The sequence below is a fragment of the Thalassophryne amazonica genome, chromosome 13, assembly GCF_902500255.1.
Source record: "Thalassophryne amazonica chromosome 13, fThaAma1.1, whole genome shotgun sequence".
Classification (NCBI taxonomy): Eukaryota; Metazoa; Chordata; class Actinopteri; order Batrachoidiformes; family Batrachoididae; genus Thalassophryne; species Thalassophryne amazonica.
In genome coordinates this window covers 2,530,041-2,550,425 of record NC_047115.1, presented here as the reverse complement: position 1 = coordinate 2,550,425, position 20,385 = coordinate 2,530,041, and the positions used below count along the sequence as shown (strand labels likewise).

Sequence of the window (20,385 nt, the reverse complement as noted above, 5' to 3'; positions counted from 1 at the left end):
GTAGCAACCTTCCAATCAGGATAGAACAACCTTTAAACTCCATATTTCATGGATGTTTTATGGTTCCAGATGAAGGGGTCAGACACTTCAGAATGGAGGATGAAATGTATAATAATACTGGACTAGACTTGCTAAGCAGGGGGTAGGGGAGGGAAGATATCCAGGGTGGGGGGTAAGCTATCCTTGGACAACTTCTCTCCTGGTGGGAAGATGTACTGTTACACCAGCAGCGATTATAAGTGGTTTCATCAGCCAAGTTCTGAAAGTAAATGATCAATCCGCTACAAAATAATTACTTTTAATTCAGTTGTACCTTGTGTATAATGACAATAAAAAGCATTCTATTCTATTATTTTATATAATGCAGCGCTCAGTGGCACAAAACGCACCATTCCTCCATAGTGAGGGGGTTAAACTCGTGTAAGTGTCAAGGTGGCTTTAGCAAACACCCACCAGATGACCTGAAAACACACTATATTATTAACAGGACAATAAAAAAAGATGTTTATTCAACTTAACCTGCAGCACAAACCCTCCATAATCCAAGGCCAATAAAAGCTCCACAAGGAAAAAGCTGCGTCCTGCACTTCCTGTCTATCAGCCAGTTCAACGGAAGATGAGCGTAACCTGAAGACTCCATGAACAGAGGTTAGTCTTCCTCACCTATGAAGTCTAGGCTGCTGAGCAAGGCGTGCGGTGCTCCGTCAGGGCTTTCCACACAGACGACTGTTCCTTGCGAGTCTGAGGAGCCGTGACTGGCCAGGGACTCGTGGTGATGGTGGGACGGCTGTCGACACAAGTAGCTCTCAGTCGAGGAATCTGTGCGCGTGTCGCTGGAGATGGATGGCTCACGACCTAGAGGTTGGTGACAGGTGCAGATATCAAGTCAAACATGTCAGTGGGACTCACCTGAAGCTAAATTACCAAAACCAAAAACACATTCACCATGGTTACCAGGTCTGTGGGGACTGATCATCTTGTTTGTGCCATTTACAGCTCATGTAAATGTGCATTTAGCATGTGACAATGTGAGCATATAAATGTATGCAGACGACACAATAATATACACACACGGAAAACAAACATGACTGAGGTTGTGAACAAACTAACTATAGCCATGGGAAGAGTCTCTACCTGGCTTCAGGAATCCTCTCTAACACTAAACTTAGAAAAAACAGCAGCCATGTACTTCACTATTAAGAATAAAACAACAGTATATCCAAATATTATTATCAATGATCAAATTATAAAAAAAATGTAACTGAATTTAAATATTTAGGGCTTACATTAGATTCAACTCTCAGCTTTAAGAAGCATATAAAAAAGATCTCAAACACTTTGAAATTTAATTTAGCTACTTTTAAAAGCATCAGAAATACATGAACAACAGAGGCTGCAAAATGCTTTCTAAATACAATAACACCTCATTTCACTTACTATATAACTAGTTGGGCCCAAGCAAATCCAACAACGTTAAGACCTTTGGAGTCCCTGTACAAAAGGGCTCTTAAAATCCTTGATCAAAAAAGCATCCAATACCACCATTGTCATATATTGAGCAAATACGCCTTACTCAGTTTTGAAAATTTTATCTTTCTCCATGAGGTTCAAATGGCATACAAAATAGTCCATAATCAAGCTCCGCCACGTCTCAAGAACTTCATTCACCTGTCCTCTGATACAACAACAAGGGTAACAAGAGCAACCGCTCGGAGGCAGTGTACCATTCCCAAATGTAAGACTGCATTTGCACAATCGACATTTTCTTACAGAGCCACAAAGAAAAGGAACATACTACCAGAAGAAATAAAAACAACCAGACTAAGAGATTTTCTGTAAAAGGTAAAATCATGGCTCCTTCAAAACCAAAGATGCAGGCACTAAATATATAGCACTGCTAAAGGTAACACTGAACATGTGTAATAAGTGTTCTGATTTTACATAGGATTTGAGAGATGAACTGTATGAAGGGTGAATATCTTTTACAAGTGTTTTTATATTGTACAGTAATTGAGAGGCTCAGATCAATTTATAAATGTCTTGATAATTTTGATGTTTTGATGCTGCATGATATGAGTGACAGGGATGAATTATGAATGATTGTTTTAAACGTTTTTGATATGGCACAGTATTTTAGAGATGAATGACATAAGAATGAATTTAGTTTTATATATTTTATGAATTTAGTATTACATATTTTGTAGGTGTTGTTTGTGATGTATTTAATAGCCCTATGTGTATCCCCCTGACCCTCAAGGACTACAGATGGAAATTAGCTGTTGCAGCTATAATCTGGTCCAAACATCTCTGCTCAGTGAGCATAATGTAATTGTATGCTGTCCTTGCACAAATAAATGATATGAAATGTAATCTGAATGCACAGTCTGTTCGCTGTGACGCCGTGTTTTGGGATGTAACAGGAAATAAACTAATCACCGTGTCGGCAGTTATCTCCTGAAACAGCCAGAGTGAGACACACAGCACCCTGCTGATCAGGAACCAGACTAAAACAACAGGTTTTCTGACAAGCTGAAGGTCAGCCCCAACCTGTCAGAGTAAACCAAAGCTCCCTGAAGTAAAACTTTGTGTTTGCTTTTATATTAATAGTTGTTTTCTGTTCACTTTATGCAAGCAGTTAATGAATGAATGACTGAATGAAGAAATTGTGCCCTTTAAACCCCACAAATGCACTGTGGCAGGCAGAAGATAGGGCCCATTGTCTTCATAACCAAACCTGTTGGTAACAGTGGGCACATTGAACTCCAGAGTACCACCTCAGACATTGAGACAGAAAAACCCAGAGGCTGTTAAAGTCTGAGTATACACTCATGAACAGCTGTGACACCTGATGCCATCAGAAAATGCCGGTCTGACACAGCAGCTTCCACTGCTTTGCTACGCCATCTCCTTGTGGCAACCAGACCAAATGTCGTCACATCCACAAACTGAGATCTGCCCACTTCCCAGGTCTGCGAGCCTAGTGCTGCAGCTCACCGTTGTGTTGCTGTTATGACTTGTAGCTGTGCTGTAATTACCGGAGTCCTCGCTGTCATAGCACGCTTTGGTGAGGCGGTGGAAGTCGAGGCGCGGGGGCCGGTCCTGCACAGACACCGGTGTGCCTCGGGGGTCAGCGTACAGCAGCAGCAGAGGCTGGTAGTGACCCTTGATACAGCGAGAGACCACGTCCTTCCACTTTGGGCCGATCTACAGAAGAGCAACACGGAAACAGAACTATGATGAAATCTCAGTGGGTGACCTGTTAACCAGAGGATCAGGGGACTCCGCCCTCCTGGTGACCCTGTAAAAAGCTGAACCCACGCCTGCACCGGTCCTTGGGGTGTCACCTTGCACGGATGTTCCTGGCATGTAAATGTGAATACAGTAAGTTGATGTGAAAGAAACATGAGACAAAAATTAAAGCACAGTGCTTATTTCCAAAGACCATGCTGTCAGTGCGCCGGGTGAGAGTTCAACTGTCCTCCATTTATGAGTGGCGGTCAGTATAAATACACATCAGGAAAACATTAAGGCAATATGCTTCAAGTTTAAATTTAATTTATTCAATTTGTAGAGCGTCAACTACCGACAGCATCGCCCCAAGGTGCTTCACACAAAACAACCTAAAAACAGATTAAAATGAATTAACCCTCTGGGGTCGGAGGGCATTTTTTGGACAGTTCACTCGCCTGGCATAAATGTTTTATTATTGCTGTTAACAGCTCTCCCTGCATCCCACAATCAAGTTTTATGTCTCTTTTATTCAGGACAACCTGTGCTTTCAGAATATATATGTTTTTGTTGTGTTTTATAAGTGTAATAAAGGTTTACGATCAGAAATAGGCAAGGAAAAAATAAAGCGAAAAATAATTTTTCACACATTTATTAAAAACACACAGCAAACTATAATAAACAACTGTTTTGACACTTCATAAAAGGTAATTTGAGGTCTTGTGTCAAAGACTGTACAACAAAAAGGTTCAAACAATAAACACAAATGCACATTTTGAACAATATATACAAAATGGTCTCTGCATTTTGTTGTCCATTTATATGGTAAACAGTGCTTTACGCAGAGAAAGTAACAGAGTTATCCAGTAACACTCACATGCAAACTAGTGGAGTAATCCTGATAGTTACACACTCTTTGTTTGAGCACGTGAGATTGTCATCAGAGGCTCTCCGTCTGCTCCTGCTTTCACTGACCGCTGTGCGTAATGGCGCAGGGCGCACTGAGTATGTACTAATAGTATGTACTCATCGGAGCACCCAGGGGGCTATTCAAACGGGCCATCTAGTAACATATCACTCCTGAAAATGATCTTTGGCTTTTCACGTGAGGTAAATCTGCCCTACAATTGGATTTAGGAAAACCATGTGACGGTGAACCAATTCCGATTGGACACTCGCATCATCATACAGCTTCTATGAGGAGTACAAAGATGGCCGATGGCTGGCTCAAAAGTCCGTGGAGTTAACTTCTCAGCAAAAAAATTAAGTTTCTCTCTCATATCATTCAAAAGTTATTTATAATTTAGTAAAGCTTGGTCTTAGCCGTCAAATACGACAGCGTCGAACCCAGAGACTTAAAAGATTAAAAAGCACAATTAAAAACAATTAAAAGAGTAAATGAAATAATAAATATTGAAAGAAATAAAAAGCATAACAATAAAAAGCATAATGACAAAAATGCTAACTAAACAAGAGGGAGAACAGATGCATCTTCAATCTGGCTTTAAAAAGTCTCCACAGAATCTGACTGCTTTATAGATGCTGGAAGACTGTTCCACAGAAAGGGGGCACGATAAGAGAAAGCCTGTTGCCCTGCAGACTTTTTATTCACCCTAGGAACACAAAATAATCCTGCATCCTGCAAGCACAGGCCGAGCCGGTGTGTAGGGTTTTACTAAGTCAGCCAGGTAGGAAGGTGCCAGTCTGTGAACAATTTTACAGGCTACCTTAAAAACTGCTCTCACAGAGACAGGCAGCCAGTGAAGAGACGCCAGAATGGGTGTCATGTGGTCACATTTTCTGCTTCATATGCTTCTAGTCACAAAGTCTAATGCTGTTTATACAGTGTTCTTGTCACTTGATCCACTGGTACCAGGGCTACCTACAGTGTAAGTATCAAGTGGGCACTATCAGTTGTTTTTGAATTACTGTGTTAACTATTAAGCAACAGTGTCCTCTTGTGGCCCTCAGGACCCTACACTGAGCAGCAAAATTATTTTTACATGTTAAAAAGTGCTAACGTGGCCCAAAGCAGGATATTGGCTGGAACCCACCTGGATCTATCAGAAACCAGAACCTCAGAGCTGAATAAGCAGCAGGTTCTTATGGAAGCTTAGCAGGTCCACTGTGACTCCATTAGCCCTGTGCATAGCATGCTAACCACAGGGAAAGCACACACACGCGTGTGCACACACACACACACACACACACACACACACACGCGCATCTCTTCTGTCTTCAGGTCTATGATGTGTTGTCCTGAAACCAAAGACATACATCATGTCCATTTAAACTTACAGGGGGAAATAATCCTCTAACCTCTGTCTTTTATCCTGTAACAGAAACTCTCCACGCTGGTTTTTGCAAAATCAACATTGTCTCCATTTTCCAAAAGTCCACGTCCACCTCCAGCGCTGGTCACAGCTAACGGGACTGCTGAAAAACCAAACCATCAACCAGAAGGCAAAGGCTGCGGTGTGAGCTAAAGTGTTGACTGTGCTGCGATACGCCTGTTCTGACCACACCCATCAGTTCTGTCCAGCTGGACGGGTCAACAATAGAAGGAAATCCTTGTTTTTACAACGGTGGACACACACACACACACACACACACACACACACACACACACACACACACACACACACACACACACACACACACACACACACACACACACACACACACACAGAGAGATCCAGGACTGAAAAGAAGAGACAGCAGAAAGGTGTGGAGATGACAGAAAGAGAGAAATTATGTACCATGAGGTCACTTCCTTTCTTTAGTTCGTCATCTTTTTATTGTCCAGACATACATCATTTCTAGTTCAAAATTTTTTGCAATAATTTTTAATCACCTTGTTGAAACTTTGTATTATACAATTTTACAGTCATTTGATTAATTTTTGCTTGTTTTTGTACATATTTTATAAATTACACCAATGTGATGTATGCATGAATAAAATATTGAATAATACAATCCATTTCTCCTCTAGATGGCCTTTGACTCTCAGCCTGATAAGGTCACATGGGTCTGTCTCCTCTCTGTCCCTGCAGCGTCTGTTAGTGGCAGATCCTCACTGAAACACACCACTAAACACTCAAAAACGCTAACATAACAGCCCTGTCGAGCTAAAACATGTTTTTAATTTAAATTACTCTTTGAGACAAAGAATGTCCTTATGGAAAAAATTACGTTGAAGGATTTATTTAAAATCAAGGCCGCAATTGACATTTTTTGGCATCACTTTCCATCACAAAAGGACTTTTGTCATCCAAAAAGGAATTAATCCAAAAGAGAAAACAGCCAGCAGACAGGTAAGTGATATTACTTCACAAATATGCTGTCGGTTCTGGAATGTTCCACATTTCTGCCATCTAGTTCCCAGCAGGTGGTGGTGCTGCACACACTTATTTATTTATTGTTTTTTTTTTTTAATTGATTGTGCAGCATTTTAGAATATTTTTCATACATGTCACTACTTTTGTGAGTTAAAGAATTTGGTAAACCCATTTCTAACACCAAAACAAAATCAACACGAACAAAAATGTATATTCATGAAAAATTCAAAGAACTAAAAACACATTTCATATTTTCAGCTTTGGAGCCAAATGATATCTTTTACAGTGTTCTAGACAAATATACAGAAAGCTGAGATGGGTCTGAACATTCTGATATGCAACACATGAGCATTACACTACAGGCAAGTACCTTAAAATGGGAATTTCTTAAGTTAAGTTCAAAAGCGAGAAATTGTAGGACTCCACCATAAAAGTCAAACATATCCTCACCTCCTTGACATGCGCATCATCAAAGTACATCCACCGTCGGATCTTTGTCTGGAAGAAGAAGGTGGAGTAGTGTTTCCCGTAGTAACACACCATGCCCACCAGGTAGAGCTCTGACTGACGAGCCTTGTCCTCTGTCACTCTGTAGAATAACTGCAGGAAAGAAAGAAAGAGAAAAAAAAAAAATCACAGAGAGGATTAATCCAAATCCACAGCTGAACATTTTGATGTCACCATTTGCTGATGACACTAATGTTTGTGCATGTGTTATTTTCAGGTGACTCATCAGCTACACCATGTGCTCAACTGTTACTGTTGTTATTAATGAATAATAATAAGAATTACTCATACATCACCCAGACGAAGACAAGTTCCTAGGGTGTGAATGACATCTTCAGCCAGATCTGAGTGATCAGAATCCCAAACCAGACCGACGGTGATGATTTCTGGACTGTTGAGGAGGACTCGAGTCATCCTGAGCTGCTGGCCACACTGACTCTGAAGAACAAGAACAGAATGTGGAAAAGCAGCTACAGAGCAAAGACAGGAGTTCAAAAATCAACAGACCAACCAACATAGGTCCAATTACTGACAAGTATCCTGTCCAATGTAATATCAGATATGCAAGAACAGAGAACCTGACAGGCATGTTTTATTGTTTGTTTTTTTGTTTTTTTTTGTTTTGCTTTTTAAGGTGGTAGGAAGCCCACGCAGGAAGGAAATGAGCACTGACTGACTTGATTCCAGGACCTTCTTGCTTTAAAGTGTGAGCAGTAACCTCTTAGCATCAGTGACTCCACAAAGCATATCTACCAAAGCTGTCTTACTGGACAGTTGCGGAGATCACCCATGCTGGCATTTCGCAGCAGCTCCCCAAACATGCTGGGGGTAGCCTTCTCCCTTGAATCCAGCATCTTCACCGCTTGGTTACTGAGGAAGCAGAAAAGTCATGTCAGTGGCCTGAAGTACGGGTGAGGTGACCTGAAAACTAAAGAGTCAAAATGGACTTACCATAAGGAGGTGGTGGAGATGTAGTGGACCATCTGGATGAAGGGCAGCGGGTCAGAGGATGCACCACAGCTGCTGCATACACACTAACAACAAAATGAAAACATCACAACACTATCGTTCTTCACACTGGCACGCTTTCATTGTTGGCTATTAACGTTCTCTCTTTATGACTTTGCATCGTGACTACACATCATCATCAGAGCTTCAGGCGGCGCTGTAGGACTACAACACATTTGAAACTTCCACGATGTGAAGCATTTCAATGTAAATCTCAATTCTGCACTGAAATGAAGTGAGGCGGTGAGTCTGGAGCTGCTTTGCACCATGTGCATGGACATGCATCAGCCCACACATTTACCACATAGTTCCTATTAAAACACACTTCACACCTCCCACGAAACACTCCCTCCAAATGGGGCAAGCTATTTAACGTGCAAATCTTCCCTGCCCCCACCCCAGCATCCACCTATGGGAATGTCAATATATGCTCAGGGCCCTGTCACGCCATGACTGTTTATCCAGCGTATGCCGGCAGTCCCATTTCCACAGAGGTGCATATTGACGAGTGGTGTGTCCGCTCAACACAGAGGCAAAACAGAGTAATTTAACTTTACTGTATTTTATTTTTGTCTTGGTGGATCACGGAATTCATTTTCATCGTGTGCAGAATGCTGATCCGCTGACTAATGACTGTGATAATCGCTGCCATGCATGAATGAAGTGCTGTGACGTTTTCAACTTTTAAAGCACCAGTCGTGGTCTCATCAACTCCCCGCTGCCAGATCGGTCTCCTGACTCCCCATGGTGGACTGATCAGAGAGGGGGGATCGGGGGACCACAGAGGGATGTCTTTAAAACACTACGTTTCTTCAGTCGCAACAAGGAACTAAAGTATTTTCAGATGTCGTTTTCCAAAATCAGGAGGCTTTATGTGGATAAGTTTTCATCAGGCTGTGATGATGAATCAGACTGAAACGAACAGGTCACTCACCTCATTTTGACTTGTCAGTATCTCACAAAATAAAAAGTGAAATTTCCCATTGATGGGATATACAAGCTTAGAAGGAGTTAAGACTTTATATTTACTTTGTGTATAAAGGGTTTTATGAATGAATGAATGGATTTATTCGGCACACAACTAACTTTGCAAAAACAATGTCGGACTCTGTAGTTTTCTCTGGGCCCCTCCCCAATCGGGAGTGACATGTTTAGCCGCATGTTCTCCCTGAATTGCTGGCTGTCTGAGTAGTGTCCAAAAAATGAGGTGGGCTTCATAGATAATTGGCAAAGCTTCTGGGGAAAACCTGGTCTTGTTAGGAGAGACGGCATCCATCCCACTTTGGATGGAGCAGCTCTCATTTCTAGAAATCTGGCCAATTTTCTTAAATCCTCCAAACCGTGAATATCCAGGGTTGGGACCAGGAAGCAGAGTTGTAGTCTTACACACCTCTCTGCAGCTTCTCTCCCCCTGCCATCCCCTCATTACCCCATCCCCGTAGAGACGGTGCCTGCTCCCAGACCACCAATAACCAGCAAAAATCTATTTAAGCATAAAAATTGAAAAAGAAAAAATAATATAGTACCTTCAACTGCACCACAGACTACAACAGTTAAATGTGGTCTATTAAATATTAGATCTCTCGCTTCTAAGTCCCTGTTAGTAAATGATATAATAATTGAACATATTGCTTTATTCTGCCTTACAGAAACCTGGTTACAGCAGGATGAATATGTTAGTTTAAATGAGTCAACACCCCGAGTCACACTAACTGCCAGAACGCTCGTAGCACGGGCCGAGGCGGAGGATTAGCAGCAATCTTCCATTCCATCTTATTAATTAATCCAAAACCCAGACAGAGCTTTAATTCATTTGAAAGATTGTCTCTTAGTCTTGTCCATCCAAATTGGAAGTCCCAAAAACCAGTTTCATTTGTTATTATTTATCGTCCACCTGGTCGTTACTGTGAGTTTCTCTGTGAATTTTCAGACCTTTTGTCTGACTTAGTGCTTAGCTCAGATAAGATAATTATAGTGGGCAAAAGTATTCCCTGAAAACTCCCTTCTGTCTGATCATTTCTTAATAACATTTACATTTACTCTGATGGACTACCCAGCAGTGGGGAATAAGATTCATTACAGTAGAAGTCTTTCAGAAAGCGCTGTAACTAGGTTTAAGGATACGATTCCTTCTTTATGTTCTCCAATGCCATATACCAACACAGGGCAGAGTAGCTACCTAAACTCTGTGAGTGAGATAGAGTATCTCGTCAATAGTTTTACATCCTCATTGAAGACAACTTTGGATGCTGTAGCTCCTCTGAAAAAGAGAGCCTTAAATCAGAAGTGCCTGACTCCATGGTATAACTCACAAACTCGCAGCTTAAAGCAGATAACCCATAAGTTGGAGAGGAAATGGCGTCTCACTAATTTAGAAGATCTTCACTTAGCCTGGAAAAAGAGTCTGTTGCTCTATAAAAAAGCACTCCGTAAAGCTAGGACATCTTACTACTCATCACTAATTGAAGAAAATAAGAACAACCCCAGGTTTCTTTTCAGCACTGTAGCCAGGCTGACAAAGAGTCAGAGCTCTATTGAGCCGAGTATTCCTTTAACTTTAACTAGTAATGACAATGACTTTCTTTGCTAATAAAATTTTAACTATTAGAGAAAAAAATTACTCATAACCATCCCAAAGACATATCATTATCTTTGGCTGCTTTCAGTGATGCCGGTATTTGATTAGACTCTTTCTCTCCGATTGTTCTGTCTGAGTTATTTTCATTAGTTACTTCCTCCAAACCATCAACACCATCAACCATCTATTAGACCCCATTCCTACCAGGCTGCTCAAGGAAGCCCTACCATTAATTAATGCTTCGATCTTAAATATGATCAATCTATCTTTATTAGTTGGCTATGTACCACAGGCTTTTAAGGTGGCAGTAATTAAACCATTACTTAAAAAGCCATCACTTGACCCAGCTATCTTAGCTAATTATAGGCCAATCTCCAACCTTCCTTTTCTGTCAAAAATTCTTGAAAGGGTAGTTGTAAAACAGCTAACTGATCATCTGCAGAGGAATGGTCTATTTGAAGAGTTTCAGTCAGGTTTTAGAATTCATCATAGTACAGAAACAGCATTAGTGAAGGTTACAAATGATCTTATGGCCTCAGACAGTGGATTCATCTCTGTGCTTGTTCTGTTAGACCTCAGTGCTGCTTTTGATACTGTTGACCATAAAATTTTATTACAGAGATTAGAGCATGCCATAGGTATTAAAGGCACTGCGCTGCGGTGGTCTGAATCATATTTATCTAATATATTACAATTTGTTCATGTAAATGGGGAATCTTCTTCACAGACTAAGGTTAATTATAGACTTCCACAAGGTTCTGTGCTAGGACTAATTTTATTCACTTTATACATGTTTCCCTTAGGCAGTATTATTAGACAGCATTGCTTAAATTTTCATTGTTACGCAGATGATACCCAGCTTTATCTATCCATGAAGACAGAGGACACACACCAATTAGCTAAACTGCAGGATTGTCTTACAGACATAAAGACATGGATGACCTCTAATTTCCTGCTTTTAAATGCAGATAAAACTGAAGTTATTGTACTTGGCCCCACAAATCTTAGAAACATGGTGTCTAACCAGATCCTTACTCTGGATGAAACATGGTGTCTAACCAGATCCTTACTCTGGATGAAACATGGTGTCTAACCAGATCCTTACTCTGGATGGCATTACCCTGACCTCTAGTAATACTGTGCGAAATCTTGGAGTCATTTTTGATCAGGATATGTCATTCAAAGCGCATATTAAACAAATATGTAGGACTGCTTTTTTGCATTTACGCAATATCTCTAAAATTAGAAAGGTCTTGTCTCAGAGTGATGCTGAAAAACTAATTCATGCATTTATTTCCTCTAAGCTGGACTATTGTAATTCATTATTATCAGGTTGTCCTAAAAGTTCCCTGAAAAGCCTTCAGTTAATTCAAAATGCTGCAGCTAGAGTACTAACGGGGACTAGAAGGAGAGAGCATATCTCACCCATACTGGTCTCTCTTCATTGGCTTCCTATTAATTCTAGAATAGAATTTAAAATTCTTCTTCTTACAAGGTTTTGAATAATCAGGTAACATCTTATCTTAGGGACCTCATAGCACCATATCACTCCAATAGAGCGCTTCGCTCTCAGACTGCAGGCTTACTTGTAGTTCCTAGGGTTTGTAAGAGTAGAATGGGAGGCAGAGCCTTCAGCTTTCAGGCTCCTCTCCTGTGGAACCAGCTCCCAATTCAGATCAGCGAGACAGACACCCTCTCTACTTTTAAGATTAGGCTTAAAACTTTCCTTTTTGCTAAAGCTTATAGGTAGGGCTGGATCAGGTGACCCTGAACCATCCCTTAGTTATGCTGCTATAGACTTAGACTGCTGGGGGGTTCCCATGATGCACTGAGTGTTTCTTTCTCTTTTTGCTCTGTATGCACCACTCTGCATTTAATCATTAGTGATTGATCTCTGCTCCCCTCCACAGCATGTCTTTTTCCTGATTCTCTCCCTCAGCCCCAACCAGTCCCAGCAGAAGACTGCCCCTCCCTGAGCCTGGTTCTGCTGGAGGTTTCTTCCTGTTAAAAGGGAGTTTTTCCTTCCCACTGTCGCCAAGTGCTTGCTCACAGGGGGTCGTTTCGACCGTTGGGCTTTTCCGTAATTATTGTATGGCTTTGCCTTACAATATAAAGCACCTTGGGGCAACGGTTTGTTGTGATTTGGCGCTATATAAATAAAATTGATTTGATTTGAATATATATGTATGTATATATAAACATATACATACACACACACACACACACACACACACATATATATATATATATATATATATATATATATACATACATACACACACACATATATATATATACACACACACACACACACACATATATATATATACACACACACACACACACATACACACACGAGGTCTGTCAATAAAGTAACGGTCCTTTTTATTTTTTTTAAAAACCTTCGGTTTAGAAATGGTCCGTGGCTTGTGCCGCGTCATCGCAGCTCGGAGCGTGGCGTGCCGAGCGTCCTTAAAGGGGTCCTTAAAGCTGTACTAACAGACCTTATTCTCTGTGAAGCCCATAAAATCTTCACCGAAAGCCAGATAAATTTTTCGAATAGTTTCCAGGTGCCAGTCTCTAACAGCTTCTGAAAAAATTGTGATGGAAAAAAAGTCCTTTTCATTCCGCCATTTCCAGACAATGAAAATCCGACAAGGGGGCGGGACCACTCCTTCCCAAGGTGTGCTCACAGGCGAATGACATCACCGACAGGCGTATATGTTTATATACGAGGTCTGTCAATAAAGTAACGGTCCTTTTTATTTTTTTCAAAAACTATATGGATTTCATTCATATGTTTTTACGTCAGACATGCTTGAACCCTCGTGCGCACGCGTGAGTTTTTCCACGCCTGTCGGTGACGTCATTCGCCTGTGAGCACTCCTTGTGGGAGGAGTCGTCCAGCCCCTCGTCGGAATTCCTTTGTCTGAGAAGTTGCTGAGAGACTGGCGCTTTGTTTGATCAAAATTTTTTCTAAACCTGTAAGGCACATCGAAGTGGACACGGTTCGAAAAATTAAGCTGGTTTTCGGTGAAAATTTTAACGGCTGATGAGAGATTTTGAGGTGATACTGTCGCTTTAAGGACTTCCCACGGAGCGAGACGTCGCGCAGTTGTCCCAGGCGCCATCGTCAGCCTGTTTCAAGCTGAAAACCTCCACATTTCAGGCTCTATTGATCCAGGACGTCGTGAGAGAATAGAGAAGTTTCACAAGAAGTTGGTTTCAGCATTTTATCCGGATATTCCACTGTTAAAGGAGATTTTTTTAATGAAAGAGGGGGACGCAGCCGGCGCGGTGCGGTGGCACAGGAAAAACACCTCCGTGTTGATAACCATTTGTAAAATCCAGGCGGCTTTTGATGGCTTTCAGTGGAGTGAGTATATGAGAAATTGTTTAACAGCTGGACATGTTCCAACTTGTCCTTAAGGCTTCCAATAGAGGTGTTTTTCCTGTGGCGGAGCGTCGCAGCGGCTGCGAGCCGACGCGCGGACCCGTCCGCATGCCTTTCATTAAAAAAAAATCTCCTTTAACAGTGGAATATCCGGATAAAATGCTGAAACCGACTTCTTCTGAAACTTCTCTGTTCTCTCACGACGTCCTGGATCAATAGAGCCTGAAATGTGGAGGTTTTCAGCTTGAAACAGGTTGACAACGGCGCCTGAGAGCGCTGCGCGACAGTCCTTAAAGCGACAGTATCACCTCAAAATCTCTCATCAGCCGTTAAAATTTTCACCGAAAACCAGCTTAATTTTTTGAACCATGTCCACTTCGATGTGTCTCACAGGTTTAGAAAAAAATTTGATCAAACAAAGCGCCAGTCTCTCAACAACTTCTCAGACAAAGGAATTCCGACGAGGGGCTGGACGACTCCTCCCACAAGGAGTGCTCAGAGGCGAATGACGTCACCGACAGGCGTGGAAAAACTCACGCATGCGCACGAGGGTTCAAGCATGTCTGACGTAAAAACATATGAATGAAATCCATATAGTTTTTGAAAAAAATAAAAAGGACCTATACTTTGACAGCCCTCGTATACATACATACATATACATACACATACATATACATATATACATACACATACATATACATATATACACACACATACATATACATATATACACACACATATATATACATATATACACACACATATATATACATATATACACACACACATATATATACATATATACACACACATATATATACATATATACACACACATATATATACATATATATATATATATATATATACACACCCACATATACACACATATACATATATGTATACAAATACATACATATATACATACATATTGATTGACTGATTATTTTTAGCTTTACAAAATAAGCATTTCTTTCACATTTACCCACATTGGGTTGAAAAGAACAGGCAATACATACGTACAAACATACATACACGCGCATTTAGCCCGAAAAGGGGTGGGAAGAAGACAAGCTTATTTAATCCCACCCCCAAACACCCATACGTTATTACCACTACCGAGTGTGACCAATATTCCTTTTTATTATTATGTAATTGATGTTGTATATTAGTGATGGATATCTATAATAATAACAATAATAATAATAATAATAAAAAAAATTCCCACCATAATAGTTAGTAATAATGACAATAATATTATTATTATTGTCAATTTTTTTTTACTGATATTGCTGCTGTCATTCCTTGAGTCATTTTCATATGTCAATAAGTTCCCCACATTGATTCAGAGAATGACTATTTAGAAGTGCTGGTGCTCAGTGCCCCACCAGCACTGTTTACGGTGCGGGTGGGGAGCTGTTGACCCTGACTGGGGACGTTGTCGGGCGGTGGAAGGAGTACTTCAAGGATCTCCTCAATCCCATCGTCACGTCTTCCGAAGAGGAAGCAGAGACTGGGGACTCGGAGGCGGACTTATCCATTACCCAGGCCGAAGTCACTGAGGTGTTTAGAAAGCTCCTCGTGGCAAGGCTCCTGGGGTGGATGAAATCCGTCCTGAGTACCTTAAGTCTCTGGATGTTGTGGGGCTGTCTTGGCTGACACGCCTCTGCAACATCGCGTGGCGATTGGGGACAGTGCCTCTGGATTGGCAGACCGGGGTGGTGGTCCCTCTGTTTAAGAAGGGGGACCGGAGGGTCTGTTCCAACTATAGGGGGATCACAATCCTCAGCCTCCCCGGTAAGGTCTATTCCAGAGTACTGGAGAGGAGAATTCAACCGATGGTCAAACCTTGGATTCAGGAGGAGCAGTGTGGTTTTCGTCCTGGTCGCGGCACACTGGACCAGCTCAACATGCTCCATCAGGTGCTTGAGGGTTCATGGGAGTTTGCCCAACCAGTCCACATGTGTTTTGTGGATCTGGAGAAGGCATTCGACCGTGTCCCTCGAGGCACCCTGTGGGGAGTGCTCCAGGAGTACGGGGTCCGGGGTCCTTTGCTAAGGGTTATCCAGTCCCTGTACGACCGCAGCAGAAGCTTGGATCGCATTGCCGGTAGTAAGTCAAACCTGTTTCCAGTGCACGCTGGCCTCCACCAGGGCTGCCCTTTGTCACCGGTTCTGTTCATTATTTTTATGGACAGAATTTCTAGGCGCAGCCAGGGTGTAGAGGGGGTCTGGTTTGGGAACCACAGAATCTCGTCTCTGCTGTTTGCAGATGATGTGGTTCTGTTGGCTTCGTTAAATCAGGACCTTCAGCGTGCGCTGGGGCGGTTTGCAGCAGAGTGTGAAGCGTCCGGGATGAAAATCAGCACCTCCAAATCCGAGGCCATAGTTCTCGACCGGAAAAGGGTGCTTTGCCCTCTTCAGGTCGGTGGAGTGTCCTTGCCTCAAGTGGAGGAGTTTAAGTATCTCGGGGTCTTGTTCACGAGTGAGGGATGGATGGAGCATGAGATCGATAGACGGATCGGTGCAGCATCTGCAATGATGCGGTCGCTGTATCGGACCGTCGTGGTGAAGAGAGAGCTGAGTAGGGGGGCAAAGCTCTCGATTTACCGATCGATCTATGTTCCGATCCTCACCTATGGTCAGGAGATTTGGCTCATGACCGAAAGAACGAGATCGCGAGTACAAGCGGCCGAGATGAGTTTCCTCCGCAGGGTGGCTGGGTGCTACCTTAGAGATAGGGTGAGGAGCTCGGTCACTCGGGAGGAGCTCGGAGTTAAGCCGTTGCTCCTCCACGTCGAAAGGAGTCAGTTGAGGTGGCTCGGGCATCTTTTCCGGATGCCCCCTGGACGCCTCGCTGGAGAGGTGCTCTGGGCACGTCCCACTGGGAGGAGGCCCCGGGGAAGACCCAGGACACGCTGGAGGGACTACATCTCTCGGCTGGCTTGGGAATGCCTTGGGGTTCCCCCGGAGGAGCTGGGGGAGGTGTGTGTGGATCGGGAGGTCTGGTGGGCTTTGCTTGAGCTGCTGCCCCCGCGACCCGACTCCGGTTAAAGCGGAAAAAAATAGATGGATGGATGGACTATTTAGAAGAATTATTATTGTATGCGTTGATGGTAGTTCTGTCTCAATATATATATATATACACATATACATGCATATACATACATACACACATATATATACAAATAGGTTTCATTTATTTTATTATTTTTCTTAAGTTTATTACCTCAACTTTTTTATTAATTTTTTGGGGGGGTTTTTCCCCTTCCCCTCCCTCCTCATACGTCTTGTGTGTGGTGCATTAAACGATGCAAAGTATTTTGTAAACCTGCTGCCAGAGAGGGGTCGCCCCCTGACACAGGTCCACCCTTTGCTGAATGTCCTAGGCTCTGCATTAAAAGACAAGGTTTTGGAGTCTGCTGGCAGAAGGGGGAGACCTTCGAGCAACAGACCACCACTTGCCGGCCCTGATCTGGTGATGTAAGTGGGGGAAACAAGGATGAAAGAAAAAGAAAAGTATTTTTATGTATCAATAAATTTATATTTATATTTATATATATATATATATATACATATACACACACACACACATATATATATTTTTTATTATATATATTGTATGTATTTTATATATGGAGACTTTAACATTAACACAGAAAGCTCCAGTTGCCAAAGAAGTGATTTTGTGAATTCAATGTATAGTTTGGGGTTATTCCACTTGATAACAAAACCAACCAGAATTACATCGCAAAGTGCAACGGTAATCGACAATATATTTACAAATAGAACAGATGAAATTATCAGGAATGGGATCTTGATGACAGATGTTAGCGATCATTTACCAGTTTTTTTCAATATTTAAATATAAAAATAGGTACAAGAAAAAACTGTTATAAACTTTAAAAGAGATAAGTCAGTAAAAGCCTTAGAGGCATTAAAATATGATCTTAAAAATCAAAATTGGGAAGAAGTTTGTCAGTGATGTTAATGTAGCAAATAACTCATTTATGAAAATATTGATGAAATCATATAATAAAAACTGTAAATTAATAGAAATTAGTAAGAAAAGAGTAAATAAACCATGGCTGACAAAGGGAATAAAAAATGCTTGTGCAAAGAAAAACTATTTATACAGGTGCTTTTTAAAAATGCAAACAAAGGAAACAGAACACGGATACAAAAAAATATAAAAATAAACTATTGACAATAATTAGGAAACCAAAAAAAGATTATTATAGTGAACAATTAAATAAGAGTAAAGATAATATGAGGGCAACATGGGGAATTATAAAAAGTGTGATTGAAAGTGATGGAGCGAAAGCAACTTTTCCAAATTACTTTGTCAAAGAAAATAAAGAGATATATGACAAAAGAAGTGGCAAATGGGTTTAATGATTATTTTTCAAATGTAGGATCAAGTCTGGTGGGAAATAAACCAATAGTAGAAGATACATTACATACACTTGTAAATACGGTCAATAGTATTTTCCTGGACAATGTGAAAAAAGATGAAATAAGAAATATTGTAAAAAACTGTGTAAGCAAAAGATCAACCATGAAGATCTAGATATGATGACTGTAAAAAGTATAATAGAAACTGTTATTGAACCATTCACTTATATTTGCAATCTGTCTCTGTCAACAGGGATTTTTCCAGATGAAATGAAAATTGCCAAGGTAGTCCCATTATATAAAAATGGAGACAAACATAATTTCTCTAATTACAGGCCAGTATCATTGCTTCCACAGTTCTAAAATTATGGAAAAAGTTTTTGTGACAAGGTTGGATAAATTCATTGAGAAACATCATATTTTAAATAATGCTCAGTAAGGATTCAGAACAAAACATTCGACAGCTATGGCAATTATGGAATTAATAGAGAAAATATCAACAACAATAGAATATAAGGATTATTTTGTAAGTATTTTTATTGACTTGAAAAAGGCTTTTGATGTTATTGACCACTCAAGATTGCTTCACAAGTTACAACAATATGGAATAAGAGGGATTGCACATCAGTGGGTAAAAAGCTACTTAGAAAACAGAAAACAGTTTGTTCAGATAAATAATACCAAATCAGAATTGTGTAATATTACTTATGGAGTACCACAAGGATTGGTACTTGGACCCAAACTGTTTATTTTGTATATCAATGATTTTGTGAATGTATCTAATGTGCTTGGTAGCATTTTATTTGCTGATGATACAACGCTGTTTTACTTTGGATCAGATATACAGGAAATAGCACAAGTGATAAATACAGAATTGGAAAAGGTTAAACATTGGTTTGATATAAACAGACTGTTACTAAATATTAATAAGACAAATTTCATACTGTTTAATGACAGAGCAAAAAAAAAAATAACGTGTCATTACAAATAGATGGAATGGATATACAAAGGGTAAAAGAAACGAAATTTTTAGGAGTCATGATTGATGAAGATCTTACATGGAAGTCACATAAATTACATAAAAGGAAAAATAGCGAAAGCCATTGCTGTTTTGCATAAAGTAAAATATTCATGAAATAGTTATGGATTATTAACACTGTAAAATTCATTGATTGTCCCATATTTAACTTATTGTGTAGAAATCTGGGGATCAACATATACAACTTATATACAACCTTTGTTTATTCTGCAGAAAAGGGCTTTAAGGGTGATTAACAACAGGGGTTTTAGAGATCCATCTAATCCATTAAGTATAGGGTACTTAAATGTCATGATTTGGTCGATTTGAAAATATTACAAACAATGTACCAAGCTAATAAAAATGCTTTACCAACAAACATTCAAAATATGTTTGAGAAAAGAGTAAGTAGTTATAAATTGAAAGGAATAGAAGTCTTTAGAAAACCAAGATTTAGAACCAAAGTAAAGGAACAGAGTATTGCAGTAAATGGTGTAAAATTATGGAACAATCTCAACAAAGAAATTAAAGAATTAAGGTCGCTTAAATTATTTAAAAAACGTATTAAACTAGATGTATTAAGTAAGTATGAAACTATGAAATAAGTCAGTGGGCTGTAAGGAAGTCAAAAAGGTAATTTGTTAATAATGTTTAAAATGTTTTAAGTTTAAAAATGTAACCTGTCAGAGATGTAATCTATTAAATAATGGTCATAATTGTTATGTGTCGGACGCAGCCCGGAGAACCGACCAGCGTTTGAAGGACCCAGTATAAAATAAGCAGAGCACGGTACAAAGGATAACAGAGTTTAATGAACATAACAGTGCTGTGAAAAATATAAAAGTGCGCGGTCTGGCGTGGTGGATTGCGGTGCGCTCCCAGCAGCGCTAACGGTCCGGAGCCAGAACTAGTTCGGACCCA

At 40.5% G+C, this 20,385-nt stretch overlaps 1 protein-coding gene across 3 annotated transcripts in view; it reads right to left on the bottom strand.

The window, feature by feature from the left end:
* Positions 1-20,385, bottom strand: part of usp54a (ubiquitin specific peptidase 54a) — an 86,786-nt gene that overhangs the window by 22,076 nt on the left and 44,325 nt on the right. For all 3 annotated transcript variants that reach the window (XM_034184650.1, XM_034184652.1, XM_034184651.1), the window contains 6 exons: positions 8,025-8,107; positions 7,841-7,943; positions 7,365-7,511; positions 7,017-7,166; positions 3,036-3,204; positions 664-855 (listed from right to left, as the gene is read on the bottom strand). In XM_034184650.1, coding sequence (XP_034040541.1) covers positions 664-855; positions 3,036-3,204; positions 7,017-7,166; positions 7,365-7,511; positions 7,841-7,943; positions 8,025-8,107 — 844 coding nt within the window. The remainder of the gene's footprint in view (positions 1-663; positions 856-3,035; positions 3,205-7,016; positions 7,167-7,364; positions 7,512-7,840; positions 7,944-8,024; positions 8,108-20,385) is intronic.